We start from the raw sequence: 23,269 nt of genomic DNA, 5'->3' as shown, positions 1-23,269 counted from the left end.
CATAGTGACTCTCCTTAACAACAGCGCTTTTCCCAGCAAAGCGCGCACCATCAAAACTAGCCTTGATCAAGGCTGTTTAGCTTACACCGCGCTGTGCACACTAGTACTTGTTTAATAGCCTCAACGACACTTGCTTGCGCGTTGTCTGCACGTATGTACGCCCCACACACATTCGTAAACACCCATTCTGGAATTTGTATTCCTGTGGAGACATTTCTTTGTTCTCGTGTAGTACAGTTTTCGTGTTTGAAATTAAAGTTTCAAAATGCTCTTATTTTAACCAGAATTAATTTCCTGGGCTGAAATTTGGACTAAAATTTTTCTAAAACTCTTCCATTTGCGACGGATCAACCTACCTTGGAAATTCCTAGTTTTTGAGTAAAATCCATATATCTATTTCGTGAAATTCTTGTGGAGACGTATTCATCTATAGAAATGTTCTTGCGGAGACGTATACAATCTTTTGTTTCCTATTGTGTGCATGTCTCCTTAAGGTAGTAAATTCCAGCACAGCCGTGCATTAAGTCGAGGCGGATGATAGCCTTGACGCAACCGTGGCAAATTCCTTATGTGTGTGTGGGTGTGTCTGGGTGTTCCTGCATGGCATTACGCCTGAGGACAGACAACAAAAGGAGCACAAAGGGGCCATTGATCCTCGAAGGAAGGTGCCTATTGTCCTCGAACGCAGGTTTGTGTGCTTAGTCTATGGGAGAGTGTTATATTACAGGGACAAAGGAAAACACAAAGCCAATCCTCGGAAGCATAGCAAAAAACGACGGTGTGTGTGTGTGGCCGAATTCGGGAAAGAGTTCCTGATTGCCATATATAACACGATATCCAATCAAAGCCTGTAAACTTTGACGCGCTACATACATATTCATGTTAGCATAGTATACACCGTGCACGTATGTTGGTTCACTCAAAAATATTGGCAACAGTCTAGGTGTTTCAATCCCACTTTCTAACTCTCTCTCCATTTTTTTCCCAAACAAATCAAATATGCTGCCATATGAATGAACACTTGTTAAACAAAATTAAAGGTGATGATACCATTTCCAATGTATTGCGAATTGGACAGTTCCAGACAGAATGACTTATCCGCCGATGCTGTTGTCGGAGCAACATCGTATACGCCGCTACCGTACCTGCCCTTGACATTCAGACAGCAAATGTAGGGCACAGGTCAACTCGTACCTTGGTCAAATAGTACCCATTTAATCACATGCAGGTTAACTCGTACCTATGAGTCATGTCGCATCCACCCCATTGTACGAACTAACTGTAAGAAACTAGCCATCGGTTTTTTTTTTTTACTTTGATACTTTACAGGCAATTCGTATGTATTTGAATTCGTAGTGCGACCGTCATGTCATACCTACGACATACCTACGATATGTAAGTCGTACGTATGACATGTAAGTCGTACATATGACATACAAGTCATACGAGTTACAATTCATTCGTCGTACATACCGGGTACAAGTCGTACGCACAAGATCCAACATATGTCGTACATACGAATACAACTCGTACGTACGGGTTAAAATTCATATGTTTTACATACGAGGTATTGATTCATTTGTATATACGACAAAGTCGTTTCGTACCATGTCGACATATAAGTCTTACCTACAACATATATGTCGTACCCTGTCGAAATATAAGTCATACGTAACACATATATGTCGTACCCTGTCGACATTATAAGTCATACGTAAGACACATATGTCGTACCCTGTTAACATATAAGTCGTATGTACGACGTATATAGTCCTACGTACAATTTAAATTCAGCCTTACGTAATAAGCTGAAAAAGAGATAATTTTTTTCCTCATGTCCCTATTGACAGCGATAGAGATTCAATAGCGTGAGCGCCTTTTTGCCGCTGACCGAGAAAACGCAGCGTGTTTTACCGCATGGCGCAAGCCGGGCCGGTGCCTCTGTCATTGGACGGCCCCAACGTGGCCATCCGTGCACGCTGAAATCATTATTTGCCGGTGCGCGGTTTGTACCGCTCGCCGCTTTTTAAAGGTGTAATTTTGTTATCATTTTCACCCAAACTATGCATATTTTTTTTTCTTCAGATTTTAATGGGGTGTTTTACAAAATTATTACCACAGACCGTCAGGTGTAATAACATTTAGTTGCATTATGCAGTAAATAAATATTTATTTTTTTTGGTCAGCCATTATCCAAAGAGAGAAGACTGTACTATAGCGCGTACTAATTATCATATGGAGCACATACCGTTGCGTCAAAGCTGTCACCCGCCTCGACTTACTGTGTGGGGACGTGTGTGGGGCGTACGTACGTGCACACAAAGTACAAGGAAGGGTCGTTGTTGCTAATGGTAGAGTACAACTAGAATGTCGCGAAACGGTGTGCGGTAGCGGGAACAAGCTTGTGTAGGGAACAAGCTTGACCGCCGTTGTCGAGGCTACATCAGAACGTACAACCAGACGCCATACGTCACATGATTATCAGGGACGTAGCACGGTCGTTTTTATTGGGGGGGGGGTAATTGTTTTGAAAAGGGCACTTGCACACACATCCGTTGTGAAATGTAGACAAGTTTTTTCTTCTCCGGACACTTGGCCTCCGTAAAATCAAAAAAACGGGGGGGGGGGGGATCTGACCATCTGATGGGGGCAATACTGATGGGGGCGCTGTTCAAAACAGACAATTATGCACACAAAGGGCCAATACATGGTGCTTCTCAGGGCGGTTCATGTGCGAAATTCTGAAAAAGGCTCCCAAAACGGCAGATGCCACAAAAAGGGCACCACTTCTTTTTTGAAAAGGGCACTGTTTACAAATTATTGGGGGTAAGCCCGTGGAAAAAAGGGAATTTGAATGGAAAAAGGCAGTCTTTACAAAATATTGGGGGGATACCCCCCTTAACACCCCCCCCCCCCCCCGCTTGCTACCCCTATGATTATAAACATCATTATACTAATTATACTCCCGCGATGAAAGCGTGTATTGATGGTCTTCGTCTGGTAGGCGTGTGTGCCATCTACAATCAAGCACTCGATCCTCGCTACATCTGACAGAATCCCCCCCCCCCCCGCTGGCTACCCCTATGGTTATAAACATCATTATACTAATTATACTCCCGCGATGAAAGCGTGTATTGATGACTTCGTCTGGTAGGCGTGTGTGCCATCTACAATCAAGCACTCGATCCTCGCTACATCTGACGGAATGGACGGTGCGGTGTTTCCTCTCATGTTGATGTCGGCACTCATTGGTAAGCAAAGTTATAAATGAAAAATCGAATTCTGGTACTAAACACCCCGTTAAATTATTCCGTCTGACTAGAAGCTGTCAATTACAAGAAATAAAGCAATGAAGGTGATTTGTATCAATCAGTCAGTTGACTTATTTCGCAAATAGAGTGCTATAGACGGAATCGTGTGTCGTGATCGAAGGTTTTGTGTATGTTTTTTGTCACTGTTTTTTTTCCTCGAAAATGTAATATCCACTGAGCTTAAATTCAACAGGTTGGGTTTTCATTTTTCGTATTTTAATGATTTTGAGTGGTGTTATCATTGGAAATAAAACAAAATGCACGTAATTTCAATTGATCCGATCTGTAGTGAGCGTTGTGAAACAGAAGGAGGCATGTTATAGCATTGAACTTTTTGTTCTATCTGTTATAACGAAATGACCCATCTGTTTAATGTTCTGACTAGAAAATAAAGAGTGTCATTAAGATTATGCAAGAAATGAGAAGAAAAAGATTTGAAAAAAATCAACTCCGAAAATCCTTTGTTTAAGCGTTGGTAATTTTTTTTTTTTAATTGAATGGTCCAAATTGTAGCAAGATATCTGAAAGTCGAAATATTGAGTGTTTGTCGAATTGCATAGTTGAAAAGTTGTACTTTAATCTTACTACTACATGGTATAACTGCTTGCGTTTCGCTCACTGTCCTGCAGTCGTTGAAATCATCACGTCAATGTGGCAATAAATACGTTCAATTTTAAATAACACAACATTTGTATCATTGGATTCTTAACAAACTATTGGAAAAATATCCGATAATTTTTTTCCGGATGATTCTGTTCCCAGCCGTGCACCTCTTTTGCAGACATGCAAGTTGGATAGACGTGCAAAATGTGGATTTTTCTACTTCATAATGACATAAAACATGAAATAAAACATATTCATTATTAATTATACAACTTTCTCTAAAAAATCACATTTTCAAGAACGTAATTTTAAACGTTTTCCTCTGTAGATATTTTCAGGAATCAGAGTGTTTCATACCTTAAAATAAATATTGAACAAATCGAGGGATGAACATTTAAAAACACTGCAAATCGAAAATCTCACTTTTTTAGGCAGGAATTTACATGGTATATAGATATCACATAGATACCGCGTGTGCTGCGCAGTGGCGATATTTGATTGGCTATACGTATTGGCGCGTTGAAGGTGGACGATTCTTATTGGTTGTCAAAATGGTCTGCACCATTTTTGCGTTTAGAACAAGGCAAAGCTATATGCCTCATAGGTTGTTTGTGTGTGGTAATCAGCATGGCTTTGTCTCTGTTCTGTCATGTGGAACCATTCTTGCTAAAATGCCATCTAGTGCTTTTACTTTACAAAATTAGCAAGTATGGAGCTCAGGAGACTTGTACAATTGGAACCAAAATTACTACACTAATCGACAGCAGCGGGGGGTGGGGGGGGGGGGGTAAGTGACGTATTTTATACTTTCCCACAAACTGGCTACAATATAACGGGCTTGATACGACTGGAATAGAAAACGACATGACATGGTGACTGATACGAACGACTTGACTGAGTACTACCGTTCGTGACGTCATAACTGCATGAACAAAGCATGCTGGGATATAATCAAAGATGGCTGACCATCAATGTGATTCCCAATTATCGTAATCTCGAAATAGATCAAGCATAACTGTTCATTCTGAATCAATAATCTCATCCCGTGAAGTTATCCGAGCCTTACATGTGTGTAGTGACCGTTACAACCTAAGACCCGGTTGTGGGTAATGGGCCCTTTATATTGTGATATGTTTGTCAATAATTTCCCCTCCATTTTCAATTATCCTCTAAGCCTTTAACTTGTTGATGATTATTTAATGAAGTATTTGAATTCTATTTTGCTTGAACTGATTGAGTTGGGAAACCTGGTTTATTCTCAACAAGGCACTGGAAAACACTGATGAATTATACACACACTATAGTTTGGCAGGAGATGTGGTTTCCCACGCACCTGCCCCCCCCCCCCCCCTAAAAAAGAAAAAGAAATCAAAATGATTTTTTGGCGTCCCTTGGACTAAACCTGGCATCATCCCGAGAACCTCATTCTGTTAGAATATTATGTCGCTTTTCTGAGACTGTTCTATATATATTTTCAGGGCATGTGCTCAGAAGGTCTCTCACTTTGTTGACCCTTCAGTTCGCTCCTTCATTATAGAAGCACACGTTTTGCAATTTGTATACACTTTATGTACATCTATATCATAACAGCGCCCCCTAGTGTCATTGGGTGTCCATCAAGGCGCCCCCAACCAAATACATGTTGCGCCCTTCAACGGTGTCAAATCTATAACAACTAAAAACCTAAAAAAAAAAAAACGTTCATGGTGTTATAATTTCCTCACACACTGACATTACAGTGATGGTCTCATGTCATCCAGTCTGCCTCATCGGGTCAGAGTACAGCCCACAATCTGGTACCCCACCCCGGTGGTTCTTACCGTACAAAGATCCGTGCCAATGCACCGCTGTACGTCTCGGTGGGATGCAAATCCCCGCTTCGTCATACCGCCAGGGGGCGCCCTACTACCTGGACGAGCTTTTCCTCGGCGAGGATTCTGACGAAATTCAAGCCTACTTCAACTGTGCGCTGACAGGGAACAATACAGGTGAGAAGTATGATTCTAAAGCCGCACGGTAACTCGTTTCCATATGACTAAAACAAAACAAGGTTAATGAAGCATCCGGACGTCACTTCGGTGGTTCTTAAATTAGATCGTTAATGTCTTTAACCAATCGGAACATATTTTTTCAGTGCGATATTTAGATTTTGTGCATATTTTCAAAAACTTATTATCATTCAGATTTATAAGGTAAAAGTGTCTTGAAAGTGCTGCGTTTATTGCAAAACAAAAAACTTCGGATTTAAATTAAAGGGACACTACGGCCTGGAATACGCCTAATTGGACTACAAAACGCATTTTTGAACAAAATGATGTTATTCTGAAAGAACTTTTTAAAGTAGAATACAAACATCCATACAACTATCCTTTAAAAGCTGGCCAGTTTGTGCTATTATTGTGATATTCGTGCGAGAACGAATGTCGGGGTCCACTTTTGCGATCCAAACAAGTCGGGCTGTTCATTGCTCGTTGTGAATCCATCCGTAAAGTGTTTACCTTCTGCGGACGTGTAAGAAACCCGGGTTGTTTACAACCAATGTGTGCATTGGTGCTGCGTGTAATTAAAGTGAACAGACAACGTGTATCGTACATGGAATGAAAACGACTAGACAGAAAAAAACGTGTACGATGTAAACAACCGTTTTCCCTGTTAATTTCTCGGGAACAAGACATTAGCTTAGTTTCCTTTCAACTAGATATTTTAAATAGTGCAGGCTTAGTAAACAATCCAAAACATGAAATTTTCGGGGATTTCAGGTCGTAATGTCCCTTTAACCTTCACACGGTATCAGTCCATGCACATATATTTACTAGTATCACTATCAGCTTCGTTTATTTTACTCGGTTATTACCAACAGGGTGTTCCAGTCCGCGACCCCTAGGTATGGAGGATGGGACAATCCCAGATGATCGCATCACTGCATCCAGTTGTTTCAACTCTGCGTATTTTCCTGCCAGTGCTGCACGCCTCAACAATAATAACAGATGGTTATCTGCATAGTGGGTACCAACGGGAAATTCCACACCCTGCACTCCACTCTCATATCTTTATTCACTCTGCATCATGTCAATGCCACAAAACGCTCCTGAACGGGATGAATTAATAAACATCTAATTCGTCACCGTTTTTACGAAGGGACACGCTTGTGGATGTTGAAGAAAAACCGTTTTCGAGATAATCGCAAGAGAAGTTTCTCCTATTTTAAAACTGCAAAAACTACTACTTTGCAACAACTTTATGCAGTAAGGAAAACTTCACAAAATTTGTTGATAGGTAAACTTTAATTTAAACCCGGTAATAACATTTAACACAGTGGTTAATTGGCCAATATTAGTGAGTAAAGATGCCCGTCCCTTTGTGAAAACGAAAATCCCAGTTTTCCACAGCTATGACCTTCTTGTTCCATGTGTTTTTCTATAGGGAAGGGGTGCACTTGTTTACGCGCGCAGCTGAGAATGTAACAAAGATATCCGTCCCTTTTTGAAAACAAAAATCGCAGTTGACCTACTTTTACGACTCTCCGTGCCATACGTTAGGTACGCGTTCAATTACAAGCAGGCATGTTCGTGTCTCTTTTTTTTGTCGCAACAAACAATATTGCACGAATAAATCGCCATTTTTCTCAAACTTTGGTCAGACAAGCTGATCAAATTTTATAGCATTTTCAAGCCTATGGTCTTCATTGGTGCAAAAATCAAGAAAATTAAACAATGCAAACCAGAGATATAAACTATTGTATCTGGTAAGGCCATTTATTCTTCAACCTGCACAATGTAATTTCCAAACTTATTTGCTTGTATACAGCGCATGTCCCAATAAATATTGTGCATGAAGGATTTGCTCAAAAGGTGGACATACTAACTAATCAAATTTTAATTTTATGTGATATATTTTAAAGCCTATGGTCTTGTTTATAACTGGTTGAAATTTAAAGAAAATCCATCAATGCAAACCAGAGATATCGTTCATTCAGAACGTGAAAAGGGTTTATACATTGTTGACGCTCGAGTAATTTGCAATTACAGCAGTAACCGTGTGCTTTTGAATAATCTTCTTCGATGAACAATCAAACATACACCCTCTTGCTCTGCTGTTTCTTCTTTTATTTGTTTACAAATGAAATCTTTTTACATAAAGGCCATGCAATATTTCGAGCAACACACACCAAAAACCCAATAATTGGTACATGTATATACCAGCAAATACTAAGTGTTGAAATTACATTGTGCAGCTCGAAAAATACATAGCCTTACCGAATCAAAGATATATCTGGTTTGCATGGTTGGATTTTCTTGATTTTTTTTACCAGGTATAAACAAGAACTTAGGCTTGAAAATGCTGTAAGATTTGATTAGCTAGTCTGACCAACTTTTGAGAAAATCAGCGATTTTTTTTCATGCACATTTTTTATCTGGACACCCTGTAGAGAAAAAAAATCGAAATCGAAAACATGGTCAATTTTGACCAGCCCGTCCCTTCGTGAAAACGACGACGAATTGCACCAGTTGAGGTTTTTTTTTTATATATTTTTTTTAGTATTAAAAGTTACACATCTCAGGCCGAAGCCAAACCAGTATGCTTACCTGACATGAACACTGTAACGAGTTTCAATAACTCTATTCGATTTTTAGATCCATTCTCACAACCACACTAACGTAATCGTAAACGTCCTATTGTCCCTCTGTTGTTTGTACTCTTTAACTTTTTAAGAAGACTCCCATATGTTTGGTACAAGACCCCAATCGCGGACGTATGCTAAGAATCGTGGACGATGTTGTTCTCTTTCGTTTATTGGAATTTTTCGTCCACGGTTTGAATGGATGAATACGCCCTTATGTGCGGGGTACTGTTATTTCATTGTTCCTCATCCTCCCTTCACTTTGTGTACAGTGGCGATACCAATCCATGGGTCGAGGTGGACCTCGTCCAGAGTACAGTGCTATCTGGGGTCATCACACAGGGCTCCGGCTACGGCAGTTATATCAAGCAGTACAAGGTGGCGTATAAGAAGCAGCCCTCATCTGACTATGAACACTTGAAAGATGCAAACGGAAACATCAAGGTAAAAATAAATCTTCTTTCACTTAGTCTTGCTGTAAGGTAATTTTATATGTAACTTTTATAAAATGAAACATATTATCAACGTAACCATTACTCTCTACCCCCGTTCAGCCGCTTACTTGTTATGAAAGTAGTCAAATGGAGCCACAAATAATAAACGGAATGCTAAATTTCCCAAAGGTATTCTCAAATTGCCTTAGAATGCAGGAGAAAGCATCGTACAGTTCATTTTCCCCCAGGGCAAGCATCCGGATCCGACCTTGTGCAAGACGTGCATTTCATCTGTGTAAACACCGGAAATCGTGGACCCCCTATTATCCCTTATCCTCATTCCCTTGTTTGTACTTAAACTATTTAGCAACAGCTCTCATTGGTTTTGTACGCGAATGTAAATAGTGGACTAACGGTCAATCGTGGACGTATTGTTTGTGCCCTAACCCTTGTGTCCTAGGTCCACGATTGCGGTGTTTACATAGTACCTACCCCACATTAATATTACCCCCCCCCCTCCGTATCATGAAAGCTAGATCCGCTCCTGCTTGTTTAATAAGTTCTTCTGTACGGCTATGTTCGGTTCCATACTTATGCAACCATTTAGCCATTCTGAATAGTGCCTGATTATCATATTGACAATAAAGCATATTCAGATAAGAGGTATGCTACACATTATCTTGTAGAAAGGGTAGTCATGAGAGGTTTTTGTTAAAAAAAGAGCAATGCAGCTGAACTAGAATCTCATGGAGCCCAGCCGAATCGTAGCCCATGTGGCATGATTTTTTGAACTGAAAAAAATGGTCTTACCCTGGACACATGTAATAAAATATCACGGTTTTTTAAACTTGTCTTTCGAACAACGACCCCGTTCGTTAATATTTCCCGCCCTTTAGATAGTCTTGGTCTAAAACAACTGGTTACCAACTCGTTACCAACTGGTAACCAGATGGTTACCAACCGGCTACCAACTTGCGTTCATTGTATTGGTTTTCATTTCAGGTTTTCATTGGTAACAATGATACCTACACCCCGGTCACTAACCTGTTTGGTGAGAGTGTGGAGGCTACGGTAGTGCGTATTGAGCCCACTGATAAAAATGGTATTCTCTTTGCCCTGCGATTGGAGGTGCTTGGATGTCGCCGTGATTAATTCAGCTGCATCAATCAGGTGATTTTGTTGGGCAGCGCTGACGAATGGTCATGGAATACAACTAAAAAAAGGAGGCATGTAGAAAATGTTAAGATTGATGGTATATGCTGTATTTATCTAATATATCTGAAAAATCTATCAATCAATCAGTGGCGTAAACCTCGGGGGGGGGGGAGGGGGAGATGGGGGATGACCAAAATCCAAAAATGTCCCGGCAGTGGAAATTCGAAAATTGGGAGGTGGGGGGGGGGGGGGGGGCCTGGACACAACGATACACTAGGGGACGTTCTTCAGGATATAGATGTATATCAACATGTATACTCGCGCTTACATCAAATGGGCGCATTTTAAAAGCCTTTGTACTTTGTTTCTCCATTTTGTAGTGCTATTGAATACATTTGGGTTGTTAAGATGTTCGAACAATAACTCAAAATCCGCATTTTGTTTTCCTCATCACGAAAAAGTACGGGAGGATGATTTAATAGCCCATCCCCCGGTCTAAAAAAAAGGGGGGGGGGAGGGTATCTCGTCGCTTTGCTCACGAAGTGACAAAAACCTCAAACATTGACAAAGTTCATACTGAGATAATCGCATTTGAAGTTATTTATTTTTTCAAAAGACATTTTCGACCACTTTGCAGTAACATAATTCGGAAATGTTTGCATTGTCCGATAGGATATGATTTGCTCTTTGTTAATTCATAGTTGTTTGTCAAAAATAGTTCGTAATTAAACAGTAATTCATTAATAAAACGTTTTTGCACTTCGTGAAAACATAATACTTTGGCTCCCATATTTTGCCAATTACTTTGTACACAGTTTTTGTCACTTCGTGGGATCATGAATCGCGGAGGCTTTACTTATTTGTATTTTTTCGTCGCAACAAACTTGTTACTTTTGCGCGTCACGACAGTTGAGCGCGCGCGCGTCTGTTCTTTTTCAACATCGTTCGCGCGCGCGTGTACGCTCCCATCCTGCCGCGTGTAGACCAATGTATAATTTTTGGCCCTGCTCACGAGGTGACTTTTTGTCACTTCGTGAGACTATTTTACACTTTTTTACACTTCGTAAAAATGAAAATCACCGATTTCAGGCTTTTTTGTCAATTGTTTGTTTACAATAATTAAGAAAGTAAACAACATTTTGCCTTGAAACTTGGTCAAATTGTTCCTTGAGACAACTATAATAAAATGGCTAGAACAACTCAAAATCGAATAATTATCGATTTTCGAGGTTTTGGTCACTTTGTGAGCAAAGCGACGATCTATACCCCAGTCCCCCCGGCATTTACGCCCCTGCATTAAATCAATTAATCAATTAATCAATCAATCAATCCATCAATCCTTCAGTCGGTCGGTCAGTCGGTCGGTCGGTGGGTCAGTCAGTCAATCAGAATGTGTTTATGTATGCCTATCTGACCAAAAAATAACATCACGAAAAGTGAAAGCGAACTATGTGCTAAAAAATAACATTAGCCTTGTACAAAATGTATATCTTTTGGATAGATGTAGCGCCTATTTGTATTTCAAACATACATGTTCTCTTAATCGAACTTTTATATATTGGTTCTACGCACTGTTCGATTTTAAAATCATGAAATGCTATACGTGATATAAAATTTACAAACACATCAACTCAAAAATATTGAAGTGAATTGGATATATTTAAGACGTTGGTGGCAGCAGACACAGCGGCCTTTTGTCCATTGTTTGCGTCATATTCAGCATGCGCGCGCTTTAGCTTTAACGTTAAGTAAACAATTGAAAGGAACAGTTTTGTTTGCTACCACCAACGACTCAAAAACCTCCCATTGTGGAAAAACATATCGGCAATTCAATTATTCTTAATGATATAATTGTTCGAGTAAATGCCGGTTTACACTTCACGCGAATGCGATTGCCGAGTTTTTTGTTTGCATCGGGAAACGTTCTCTGCGAATTTGCAGTGCGACGTCACAAATCTGCGGTCGTGTTGGCATTTGTACCAGTCAAACCAGACATAAGGCATTTCCTTTATATTTGTAAGCATTCTATTTACTGTGATATTTTGCTGAAAATTCAGTTCACGATATCAAAAAGTCCTACAATAATTCGTCATCGTTTTTGTGAATAGACACATATGTCAAAAATTACAATTTTTTTCGTTTTCGATGTTTTCACTATTTTGCTTTAAAACATTGTACTTAACCATTTTGAAATGTTTCTGTAAGTAAAACACCATTAATTTCCTAATTACATTAAGGATGCGAGGGGAAGACATCTCGATAATTGCATTTTGCGTTTCACGAAGAGCCACATATATTTTGGCCCTTTGAACGCTTACAAAACCTATTGCACGGAAAAACGAAGTATTAGTTGGTCAACTGAGATTTTCGTTTTCACGAAGAGCCACATTATGTTTGTTACATACTCCGCTGCGCGCGCATACACACGCGCACCCCTTCAAAACACATTGAACAAAAAAGGCCAAAATGTACAACACTTGAATTTTCGTTTTCACGAAGAGACACTTATCTTTACTAATCTTTACTCATGAACTTCCGCTTATTAACTATTGTGTTATTTCAAATTACTGTGTTCACGTAAAATTTTACCACTCATAAGATCATGTGAATGTTTCCTGACTGCACAAAGTTGTTGCAAAGCAGTATTTTGTTGCGATTTTAAAATAAGAGAAACTTCTTTGGCGAGTATCTCGAAAACGCTTTTTTCTTCAAAATCCACGTATGGGGCTCTTCGTGAAAACGGTGACGAATTTAGGTGCATAGTATGCTGTGTCATAGGTGTGTCAGAAAGCAGCAACCATAGGTTGAGCTTAAGAGCGCCCTCTTGTAATTTATATTCATGAAGGCCTTATCACCAGACAGCAAGTAGGGCGCCCTAAAGGCAGATCACATGTATCCACACTTTCTATTTCCAAGCAAAGAATTGAACCATTGTTCAATTATAATAGAACCAAGTTGACTCTTATTCCGTCTAGAGATATTCTTTATTCATCAAAGATAATTCATGTGCGTGATTTAAAGTATTATGTATATTTCTTATGTTTTAATGGGAATTTTCTACGGCGATTTATAATCTCGTTGTGATTTCTCATTGATATATACACATTATAAACACATGCATAGTGCTCGAACCACTTTTACACATTCAGTACACGTTTAAAGCGTTATTAGTCATTATAAAGGCCATACTTATTGCACTAAGTGTTGAAGCTAAAGACACCCAATACATTTGTATTTACCTTTCTATTTATGTGATACATGTAGTAATAGTTTGAAGACATGTAGATCTATGCACATATACATGCTAATCTTTTTTTATTCTTCTTACAGTAAATGATATTTATTCTCTTCGGCTTTGGACATTCATGCACCAACTTATTCATAATAAATAACCTAACCTCATTTATTCTATGTTTACAAAAAATGAAGAAATGCATCAGCATTTTACCAAACAGTGTAACAAATATCATCAATCGTTTGCTCGTACCACTCTCGCCAAGAATACAGTCAAGCATGAGGGTCAGGGTGACCGTAAGGTCATGGCCAAATTCTGCTAAATGCAATTCCAAAATCTGTCAGATTCATCAAAAACCTGCCAAATTCTTATTTATTTATTGTCTTATTGTATGTGTATTAAGTTGTAATGCAAATTGTTCATGCAATTGTTAATTGATATTAAAAGGGATCCCTTCTCGACAAGCAGTTGCTTTTTGGGGACCTCCATCCACATTTACTTTTCTTTTCGTACATACATATATTGCGTAGACACCAATTATGTGGAAAATAAAGAATGAATGAATGAATGAATGAATCACATGATCCTAGTATTGTTTATTATGTAATTAAGACACTGGATGCACAGTGTTTTCTCCATTGAATGGGTTCTTTTGCGTATACACCGATCACATGCCCTAATAGTTCTAGGGGGTCTATGGACCTATTGGAATGAACTGAACACTGACTACTCTAGCAAAGGATTTTCGGGTTTTTTCTCTACCACTCAGTTGTAAAGTACAGTATCAGAAACTGTTTTCAGTATATGTTGTTATTATAGTGACGAAGTTGCAATATTTTCAAAATCTACATTAAATTTTGTATTTTTTTCACAGCAGCTGTTTATTGTCTTTCATCATAATAAGCCAAGTTATGAAAATAACAAGACAAAAGGAAATTGTTGCATACGTTGCAGCTCCTATAAGTTAACTCATTTAGGTACAAGGTTACCCGTATTAGAATGCTCTTCCCCGAGTCCAACAAAATAGCCAGAGTTAAAAACCGGACTTACACGTCGGAGCGCTATGATGGTATACCACTTTCCGAATGGATGGGCAGGTTGCCTTGGCTGGTGACAAACTATACCGGATCATTTATTCTTCATGCTTTACTTCCGCCTACCCGCAGAAAGCTGCAGAGCATGGGACAAAGCGACCTTCCACTCCGTATAATTATAAAAATGGCTTCAAATTATTGACAGTTTATTCTAGCCGGTCACACTATTTATTTATTTATTGATGTTTTATTTTTTCTCGTGTTATTTTACCAGGGTAGCCCCATCAGTTTTCAATGAACTGTTCTCGTTGGGGGCCCTGGATTACATAAAAACATGATATAATAACGACAAAAATTACAAAAACAACCACAAAAAAAGACATACTGAATACATTACTAACAATAACACAAGAAATTAAAACCACACAAAATTAAAACCCTAAATTAAAACAGACGCTGTATTGATAAACAGATTTAAAATGGAACATAAATCCCGAGTTAAAAAATTGTATTATCTTGTTTAAAAATGACGTGTGACATCGCTTGTCCCTTGACCATTAAAAGGTAATTGTTCTTAAAATACAAACCATCTAAAAACCCACCCCACTCCCCAAGAACCATAAATAAATCCCAATACACCTGTAACTTTCATCTGTTTATATACCCAGTACATACAGAGATTTAAAAGACGTGAGATCAATTGCCAAATTCTCCAGATTTACTCAAAATACATGTACACTATAAACACTTAAAATCACACATAGATGTTGTAGTATAGCCTTAAGTAAGGTTTAAAATACGTTATAAACAATCTATAGTAACATAAAGATGTTATGAAATTGCATAAATTTCAGGCTAAACGCGGTGGCGTCAGGACAAAGTCCGGTTCCCAGTGAACCTTAGCACCTAGACCAGCCAACCTTTCCCGTTATGTGACGGTCTGTTTGAAAAGATTGAAGCTTTTTTTTTTCTGTCAAATATCCATGTTTGCAGAATTCTGCCAGAAATCTTGCATACGTTGCAGCTCCTATAGGTCAACTTATATAGGTACAAGGTTACCCATAGTAGATTGCTCTTCTCCGAAGCCAACAAACTAGCCAGAGTTAAGAACCGGACATACACGTCGGGGCGCTATGATGGTAGACCACTTTCCGAATTGATGGGCAGGTTGCCTTGGCTGGTGACAAACTTTTTCGGTTGTGTAAATATCAAACGGTTGTGTACTATATGAACCTAGCAACCTGTTGTGTAAACTGTTGTTTACATAACTTGTGTAAGATATTACACGAGTTGTTCATTTTTTTTTACACAACTGGTTGCTAGGTTCATATAGTACACCGCCGAAATAACAGTGATAAGCTTTACTTCCGCCTACCCGCACAAAGCTGCAGAGCATGGGACAAAGTGACCTTCCACTCCGTATAATTATAAAATAGCTGCAAATTATTGCCAGTTTATTCTAGCCGGTCACACTGTGCGCCTTCGTTTCTTTTATTTTGCACAGCAGCATTGCTAATCAGGTGACCCTTTGTGCATAGATTAGTACTATACATATATTTAATACGACGTTTTCAAACCCACTCATCCAAACTGAATTCCCGCAGACGTATACAGTCGTGACCAATTGCACATACCACACGAAAAGTGTGGTCAGTATGAAAATAAGGTTACAATAATAAAAAAATAATTAACATTTATATAGCGCTTCATACGCATTGTTTCTAAGCGCTTTAAGCCCGGTTCATACTCCACGCGAATGCAAATGCGAAGCGAATTTGACGTCATCAAACGTTCGCTGCGAAATTCGCCTAAGTTGAAATGTGCTCAACTTTTACAAATTCGCAGCGCGAATACATGCCGTGACTTCACAAATTCGCGTTCACTTTCGCGCCGAGTATGAACCGGGCTTTACAAAAAGTAAACCAAAAAGCAAAAAAAAAAGAAAAAAAAGAAAAAAGGTAAGACCAGCCAATTTATGTAAGATGACTTTCAACATCTAGTTGGATGGCAACCTCGTATGGATCCCCTCTTAATATTTTCTTTTTATTTTGAAACGCACCCGGTGAGTTCTGCCAACCCCCACACCGTCGAAGTCTCGCGAACGTCCTCCATCTTGAACAAACCGTACAACGTGGCGCGCGCATACCTCACACAGCGTAATCTTTGCCCTACTCAGGGTTAGTCTGATTCCAAGACCAAAAGATTCTGACTTTTCCAGATGGATCAGGTAACCGCTAGCACTGCGCGCGCACTATTATTCGTCACAAGTTTTGGAAAAAGTAGGAATGCCTCCTTTTTGTGTGAAAATGATCGAAGTTTGCCGAAGGTATTTTGTCGACAATCTCAGATAGTGCCCGCGTATTTCTGGGTATAAAATAGGTTTTATTTGGCTACCTTGCTTATTTAAAATTAAGTTGATCATTGCATCAAGAAACTTGAAATTCAATGACGATTTGGTGCATTAATTACAAACTAGGACCGTGCGAGGGGCGATCTTTGTTGCGTATTTGAATCTGGCGACGGTTACCGGTATTTTCCAAAACTTGGCGTGGTCTCCATTTTGGGTGCGCCTTCTAAGATGATATTTGGGTCCCTAACTTTTAAGACTACAGGTGAACACTCGTCCATGTTTTCTTACAGACATTTGAAGCAGGTAATGTTTTTGAAAAATTTGACCGGAAAATTTAAAAGCTATAGATGATAAAGCGAATTGGAAACGTAGCCGTGTTGTCAATGTCGTCATGTATATTTTTGGAGCGGAGGTTGCCTGACTTACAATTTAGACGTCTGGGCGTAGGGGGAAATTGTCAGGTCAGCAAACCAGACCAACTCGGAGCATAAACAACAAAGATTCACAGTCTGCAACTTTTACTTGTTGTTGAGCAACTTTTACCTTGTTAATGGGCATCACCGGCATCTTGAATCTTATCTTGTATCTTGTTACCAGTGGTGCTGATTATTGTTTTGGTGTTAAGTAATGAAAAAAAAATACTCAATTATTTTACCCATTCACTTTAATCAATAATTTACATTATGTTTGTAGAGCATAATTCGATGTTGTTTCAACATTGACATTACAGTACTGAATGTTAACCTTCACCTTGGCCTGCAAATCTTGCCTGGGAAAATGCTCGATTACAAAAATGTATATAATTTTCTGACCAAATCCAGTGTTTGCCGCCCTCCACATTAACTATTATTGTTTTGCATTGGTGTTTTACATCAAACGTCGATGAGGTGACCCGATTGACAGACTTAGGCCTAAGCTTTAAAAGTTGAGTTGGACATTACGTATAGCCTGCTGTACAGTCTCTACAGGAAACTGAGGAAAGTGGACCTTGTATGCCTCCAGCAACTCTTTAGAGGGGACGATATGCGATTCTTGTTCACCTTACCGCTAGCGTCTTTCCTCCATGATTGTGGTATCCTTGATGGCCAAGAGCCTCCCGTTGCGAAAGTCTACCGCTCTCAAGCTGACCAAAAAGGGCGCCAGGGCCTCTGGGCCGTCTTCCACTGTATGGACGTTCTCTATGCTGCCCGCAAAAAAAGAACTCGATATCCCGGAACTCCAAGTTGGACACCATGAACGTGTACCACTCGTAGACGACGCTTTCCGGCGGGCAGTCGTCATACTCCTGGTAGCCTCTGCGCATCGATCGGACTCTGCCATCGGCGTCTTTCACGTACTTATAAAACAGGAGGCTTTCCTTGTACAACAGCGACTCTTTTTCAAAGTTCAGAGGGATGGGTCCAAACAAGGGATACGCAGTTCCTATGTCTAAGAGATGAAGGTCGCCCGGTCGGTTCAGGTTTCTGACCACGTTTGCCATACTAGTATGATTGCTCGGTTTCCAAAGACGGTGCATGAAATGTGATAAGCCTCAAATCCAAGCGTCTCCAAGAGCACCTTCATGAAGTAGTTTAACTCGCAGCAGAGACCGCCTTTCCGGGTCACCATTTTGACCTTGATCTCTTGGAAGGTCAACGCGCGCCTATCTGGTTTGGGCGTGGTGATCGCAGTCACACTCTGGAAGGGAATACGCCTATAGCAGCTGGTGATGACGTCACGCAGAAAGCCCTCACGGCCATCAACTTGGTTTTGAGGTGTGTTTTATGTGTGTGAATATATTTATGACCCTGACTGTCCAAGGGTATCTACTTGGCTCTTCCAGAATTTGATGCCGTGTTGTAAGCGTCCACATTTAAGCAAAGTTGTTTGATTATGTATTTGATACAAAGTACTTCGAGATGAACTTCTCCTAATATAAATGAACATCGGCGGATAATAACATGGTTGAACGAACACTATTAGGCATCGAACCTTTCATAAGTTTAAACATACATAATTCCCCACATTTAGATCATGGATGTCTTCAAACGTTTTCATAGATGTCTTCATATGACAAATTTAATTTAGCGAGTAAATGAACCGTGTTGTCAAGATAACCAGCTTTTGAAATAATCCAAACAACTCTCGTTTGTATATAAGAGGAACAGTCTACCAATTTGCGAAACCGAATTGCCCCAAACAATCAACGAGTTTAGTAAAAATAAGAAACGATAAACGAGTTAAATAAAGTTAATGAAGTATCAGTATGAATTAAATGCTTTAACCGGTTAAAGTGCATTTTTTTTTAAAACCTTGCCAGGTACACATTTTTTACGATTTGTCCAATTTCAATGAATATCAAGATATGCATTTCTCCCCAAATCTCTCACGAAACACCGAATTGTCCAACAATCTACAACACATCTTGTAGAGAAAAACCTTTGGAAACACGATCATGTAATTCAAATTAGGAATTGCCCTTGAATAATTGAATAATATCACCCCGGCGCAAAAAAAAAAATTCCATCTTATAATAGTTTATGCGTTACCCGCTGCTATGTACGATCATGTAAGTTAACGTATGTTTCCTCCCAGCTGTAAGCCTCATATTAAAACTCATGAAAAAACAAAAACCTCAACAACAACAACAAAAGAAATTGTAATGAGACATCACATTACTGAATTTCACCTTGGGCAACTTTTCCAGGGAAAAGGTTGGATCACAAAACTGTATATCATTTTCTGACCAAATCCAGTGTTTCCCTGCCTCTAGAATAACTCTCGTCGTTTTCCATTGGTATTCTACTGCTGTAAAACCGCATGCTAGTATCATCTTTAGTTCAAAAGTATGAAAGTCGGAACACCAAGAGATGTGATGAAGTAATGTGATGAAGTGGCCCTGTTAATTTTTGGCCTGAATCTCCAAATGGAAATGCCCGACCAACGACCCATTTAGCTTGATTGCATCACATTATGTTACAGCAAATTTCAATGAGTAAGTGCCGTGACTCGATTGACAAACTTAGCTTTCAAATTCGAGCGTGACAATCTGTATAGCCCGCTGTACAATCTCGGTGGAAAACTGTGGAAAGTGGACCTTGTATGCCTCCAGCAAGTCTTGAGGGGACGATATACGCTTCTTGTTCACCTTACCGCTAGCGTCTTCCTCCAAGATGGTGGTATCCTTGATTGCGAAGAGCCTCCCGTTGCGGAAGTCTGCCGCTCTCAAGCTGACCAAAAAAGGCGCAAGGGCCTTTGGTCCACTCTCAACTGTATGGATGTTTTCCATGTTCTCCATAAAAAATTCGTAATCCCGGAACTCCAAGTTGGACATCATGAACGTGTACCATTCGTCGCCGACGTTTTCCGATGGGCAGTCGTTATACTCCCGGTAGACTCTGTGCACCCATCGGACGCTGCCATCGGCGTCTTTCACAAACTTATTAAACAGAAAGCTGTCGTTGTAGATCGGCGACTCTTTGTCAAAGTTCAGAGGGATGGGTCTGAACAAGGGATAACCGGTCCCTATGTCTACCAGATGGAGGTCGCCCGGTCGGTTCAGGTTTCTGACCACGTTTGCCATATGATTGTTCAGTTTTCCAAACGCGGAGAATGCAATGTGGTAAACCTCGAACCCAAGCGTCTCCAAGAGCACTCTGATGAAGTAGTTTAACTCGCAGCAGAAACCACCTTTCTGGGTCATCATGTTGAACTTGATCTCTGGGAAGGTCAACGCGCGCCTATCTGGTTTGGGCGTGGCGATCGCAGTAACACTCTGGAAAGGAATCCGCCTATAGCAGCTGGTGATGACGTCACGCAGGAAGCCCTCACGGTCCTCTTTCAGCCGGCCCATGGGGAACTGAAGCTGCAAGGTGCTCTCAAGGAACTCTTCCGCTTCGGCCAAGCTGATGAGGTCGTTAGACGATGACATCTTGGCGTTAATTGGCAATCACTGGGAACGAATCTACGAACGCAGTAACATAAATAAAGTCGGTTAAGTTTATGGAGGAAAATTATCAATCAATTAATATTGATTTTATGTAGTCTTTATCTAGCTACATTAAGGCGTGTTGTAAAAAAAACAGGCCTAGATTTTTTTTTTAATTTGAAACGGAAGGCTGTGTAAGGGGGATCAACAGAATCGCAAATCCATAAGACAAACTAACCACGAGCCAAAGTCCCACCAAAAAAAATGCCACAGAAACGTTATCCTTGTGAGTGGGTTGTAGTTTGGTTGAATTTGCATGTTTATAAATCAAATATCTCTCTGCCGTGCCCACAGAAAAACATCATAATTGCTAATTTTGTACTGAAAGAAAATGATAAATTATATTTATATGACTTATATGTAACTAAATTTTGAGTTATTTTGTTTTTCTACTTTCCTCACAAACAACTACTGTTGCCTGGTCGTCACCCAATGAAATGTATGTCGGATGGTCTGCCAGTGGGAAATCAGGGAAATGGCTGAACTACTGGGGGGGGGGTCTAACCACCCCACTCCTGGCAAAAAAAACCACACAAATAATTTATGCTTCCCTCCCTGAAAGCTAAACTTCCCCTTCAGCCAAAGCTGGAACCAGCAAAAGCTGGTATGCGCCGTAGGCATTTGCCGCCAAACGGTATAAGCAAACTACTGCTGGGGCTATGTTGTTGCAGCTAGGTGAGTGTCCTTTAAAAACAAAAACAAAGCAAACAAACATTGGCAGGGGACACATACAAGTTTGCCATCTACCTATGAAACACTGGTGTACTTACACGTGCAAACTTACCTTGTAAGTGTAGTGTTCACAGATCAAGGAAATCGCTGATTTAAGTATCAAATGACGAATTCATCACAAACACATATGTTGTCTACAGAGCCTTTATACCTTTTCTCGACCATATGCCGCTAGCGCTAGGTACTTTTGTGGTGGCTCCAAATCTGGAAAACACTTATAATCTTTATAATTATGTCTTTGTGAAGTTTTCTGCTTTTGTGACAAGTGGGAACAACCGTTTTCACTGCGGGCATGATGAGTCCCGCCCCTTTTTTAATAGGGTGCCACGCCCCTAAAAGGGTAAATTTGTGATGGCGACCCATCTAAAACATTTTCTCGCATGAATATAAACATTTTTTTTTACATATCCGCTGGACTAATATGCATTACCCGGTGTCAGTAGAATTTTGTATAGGCCCTAATTCATTATTTATTCACCGGATAATGATATTCCTATTGATATATTCTCTACAGAGGCTTTGTACCTTTTCTCGACCATATGCCGCTAGCGCTATCCCTTAATTTTATTATGCCCATCCGAATAATATGCATTACCCGGTGTCAATAGAATTTTGTATAATTTATTATTTTTTCACCAGATAATGATATTCCTATTGTTTGAAGGACAAAACCCAAAATAGATTTACATCAACCCATCTTATGAATAGTTTCATTGCGGAACCCGCTCCTACATCAGATTCGAACCAGCCAACCGATTCTGCAAGCTCGGTGGTCGAGTGGTAAGACATCGGAGATTGTTGACCTCTGCCGTTGTCCCAAGTTTGGAATCGTCCGCCAGACATCGTGACGGTGAGACCGGGATGGACGTTTTGTCCACGCTCTCGAACCATCTCAGCCGCCCTGCTGCCAGCAACCAGTGTTACCACTTCACCCATGGCTGGGGGTTTGAAGACTTTTTCTTCTCCTAGGCGGGCTGCCTTCCAAGGCTAATGAGCCTCACCTCCCCAGAGGATAATCTGGTTTTTAGGCGCCAGAGTCTCGCCTTCACACCTCTGCCATCTTTTATGAACAGGGGTCGGCACAAGAAGCCAAGCAGTAAGAGCTTGATTAAGAGAGGCTGTTGGAGACGCTGAACGTATGGGATATTTCATGGGAGAGGGGCTGCTCAATTCCTCCCACTATCCCGATCATCCTTAACCCTTTGACCCCCAATATAAATGGGTAATCACAACGAATTACAAATCGCCGTAAAAAAATCCCATTAAAACATCAGAAATATACATAATACTTTAAATCAAGCACGCAGGGATTATCTTGGATGAATTAAGAATAACTGTAGATGGAATTGTAGTCAACTTGGTTATGTTATAATTGAAAAATGGGTTAATTTTCTGCTGGGAAAATACTTGAATAGAAGTGTGGAAATATTATAGGAAACAGATCTGCCTGAGGGCGCCCTACTTGCTGTCTGGTGAAAATACCTTCATGAATATAAATTACAAGAGGGCGCTCTTCAGCACAACCAAGGGTTGCTGCTTTCTTGCACACCTAAATTACACCACATAACGTGATGAATTCAACGACGGTAGGACAGTGAACAAAATGCAAGCAGTCATACCATAATGTAGTACTCAGATTAATGTACAACTTTCAACTATGTAATTTGTCAAACACTCGCTGTTTCGACTATATTTTGCCACAATTTGGACCGTTATCGCACAATTTTTAAAAAAAGTTGACGATCGCTTAAACAAAGGATTTTCGGAGTTAATTTCTTCAGTGTTCGATTTGCTCTTATTTGTCATTTTCAGGCATATTTTCAATGA

The 23,269-nt window shown here is 40.0% G+C and overlaps 2 protein-coding genes and 1 pseudogene across 2 annotated transcripts; 1 reads left to right on the top strand and 2 right to left on the bottom strand.

Annotated features, from left to right (window-relative positions):
- The first annotated feature begins 3,203 nt into the window (after positions 1 to 3,203).
- On the top strand, positions 3,204 to 10,228 carry LOC119726007 (lactadherin-like). The gene is made up of 5 exons (XM_038197627.1): positions 3,204 to 3,251; positions 5,654 to 5,920; positions 6,769 to 6,916; positions 8,808 to 8,979; positions 9,972 to 10,228. The coding sequence occupies exons 1-5, from the start codon at positions 3,206 to 3,208 to the stop codon at positions 10,119 to 10,121; spliced, it is 783 nt and encodes a 260-aa protein (XP_038053555.1). The 5' UTR covers positions 3,204 to 3,205; the 3' UTR covers positions 10,122 to 10,228.
- Positions 10,229 to 17,584: 7,356 nt separating this feature from the next.
- On the bottom strand, positions 17,585 to 18,501 carry LOC119726006 (annotated as a pseudogene).
- On the bottom strand, positions 18,452 to 21,643 carry LOC119726083. Its single transcript, XM_038197698.1, has 2 exons — positions 21,495 to 21,643; positions 18,452 to 20,686 (listed from the first exon to the last, which is right to left on the bottom strand). Exon 2 carries the CDS (start codon positions 20,651 to 20,653, stop codon positions 19,745 to 19,747), a length of 909 nt encoding a protein of 302 aa, XP_038053626.1. The 5' UTR covers positions 20,654 to 20,686; positions 21,495 to 21,643; the 3' UTR covers positions 18,452 to 19,744.
- Positions 21,644 to 23,269: the final 1,626 nt, after the last annotated feature.

The sequence above is a fragment of the Patiria miniata genome, unplaced genomic scaffold (genome assembly GCF_015706575.1).
Source record: "Patiria miniata isolate m_02_andy unplaced genomic scaffold, ASM1570657v1 HiC_scaffold_19, whole genome shotgun sequence".
Taxonomy (NCBI): Eukaryota; Metazoa; Echinodermata; class Asteroidea; order Valvatida; family Asterinidae; genus Patiria; species Patiria miniata.
This window is presented reverse-complemented; position numbering and strand designations above follow the sequence as displayed.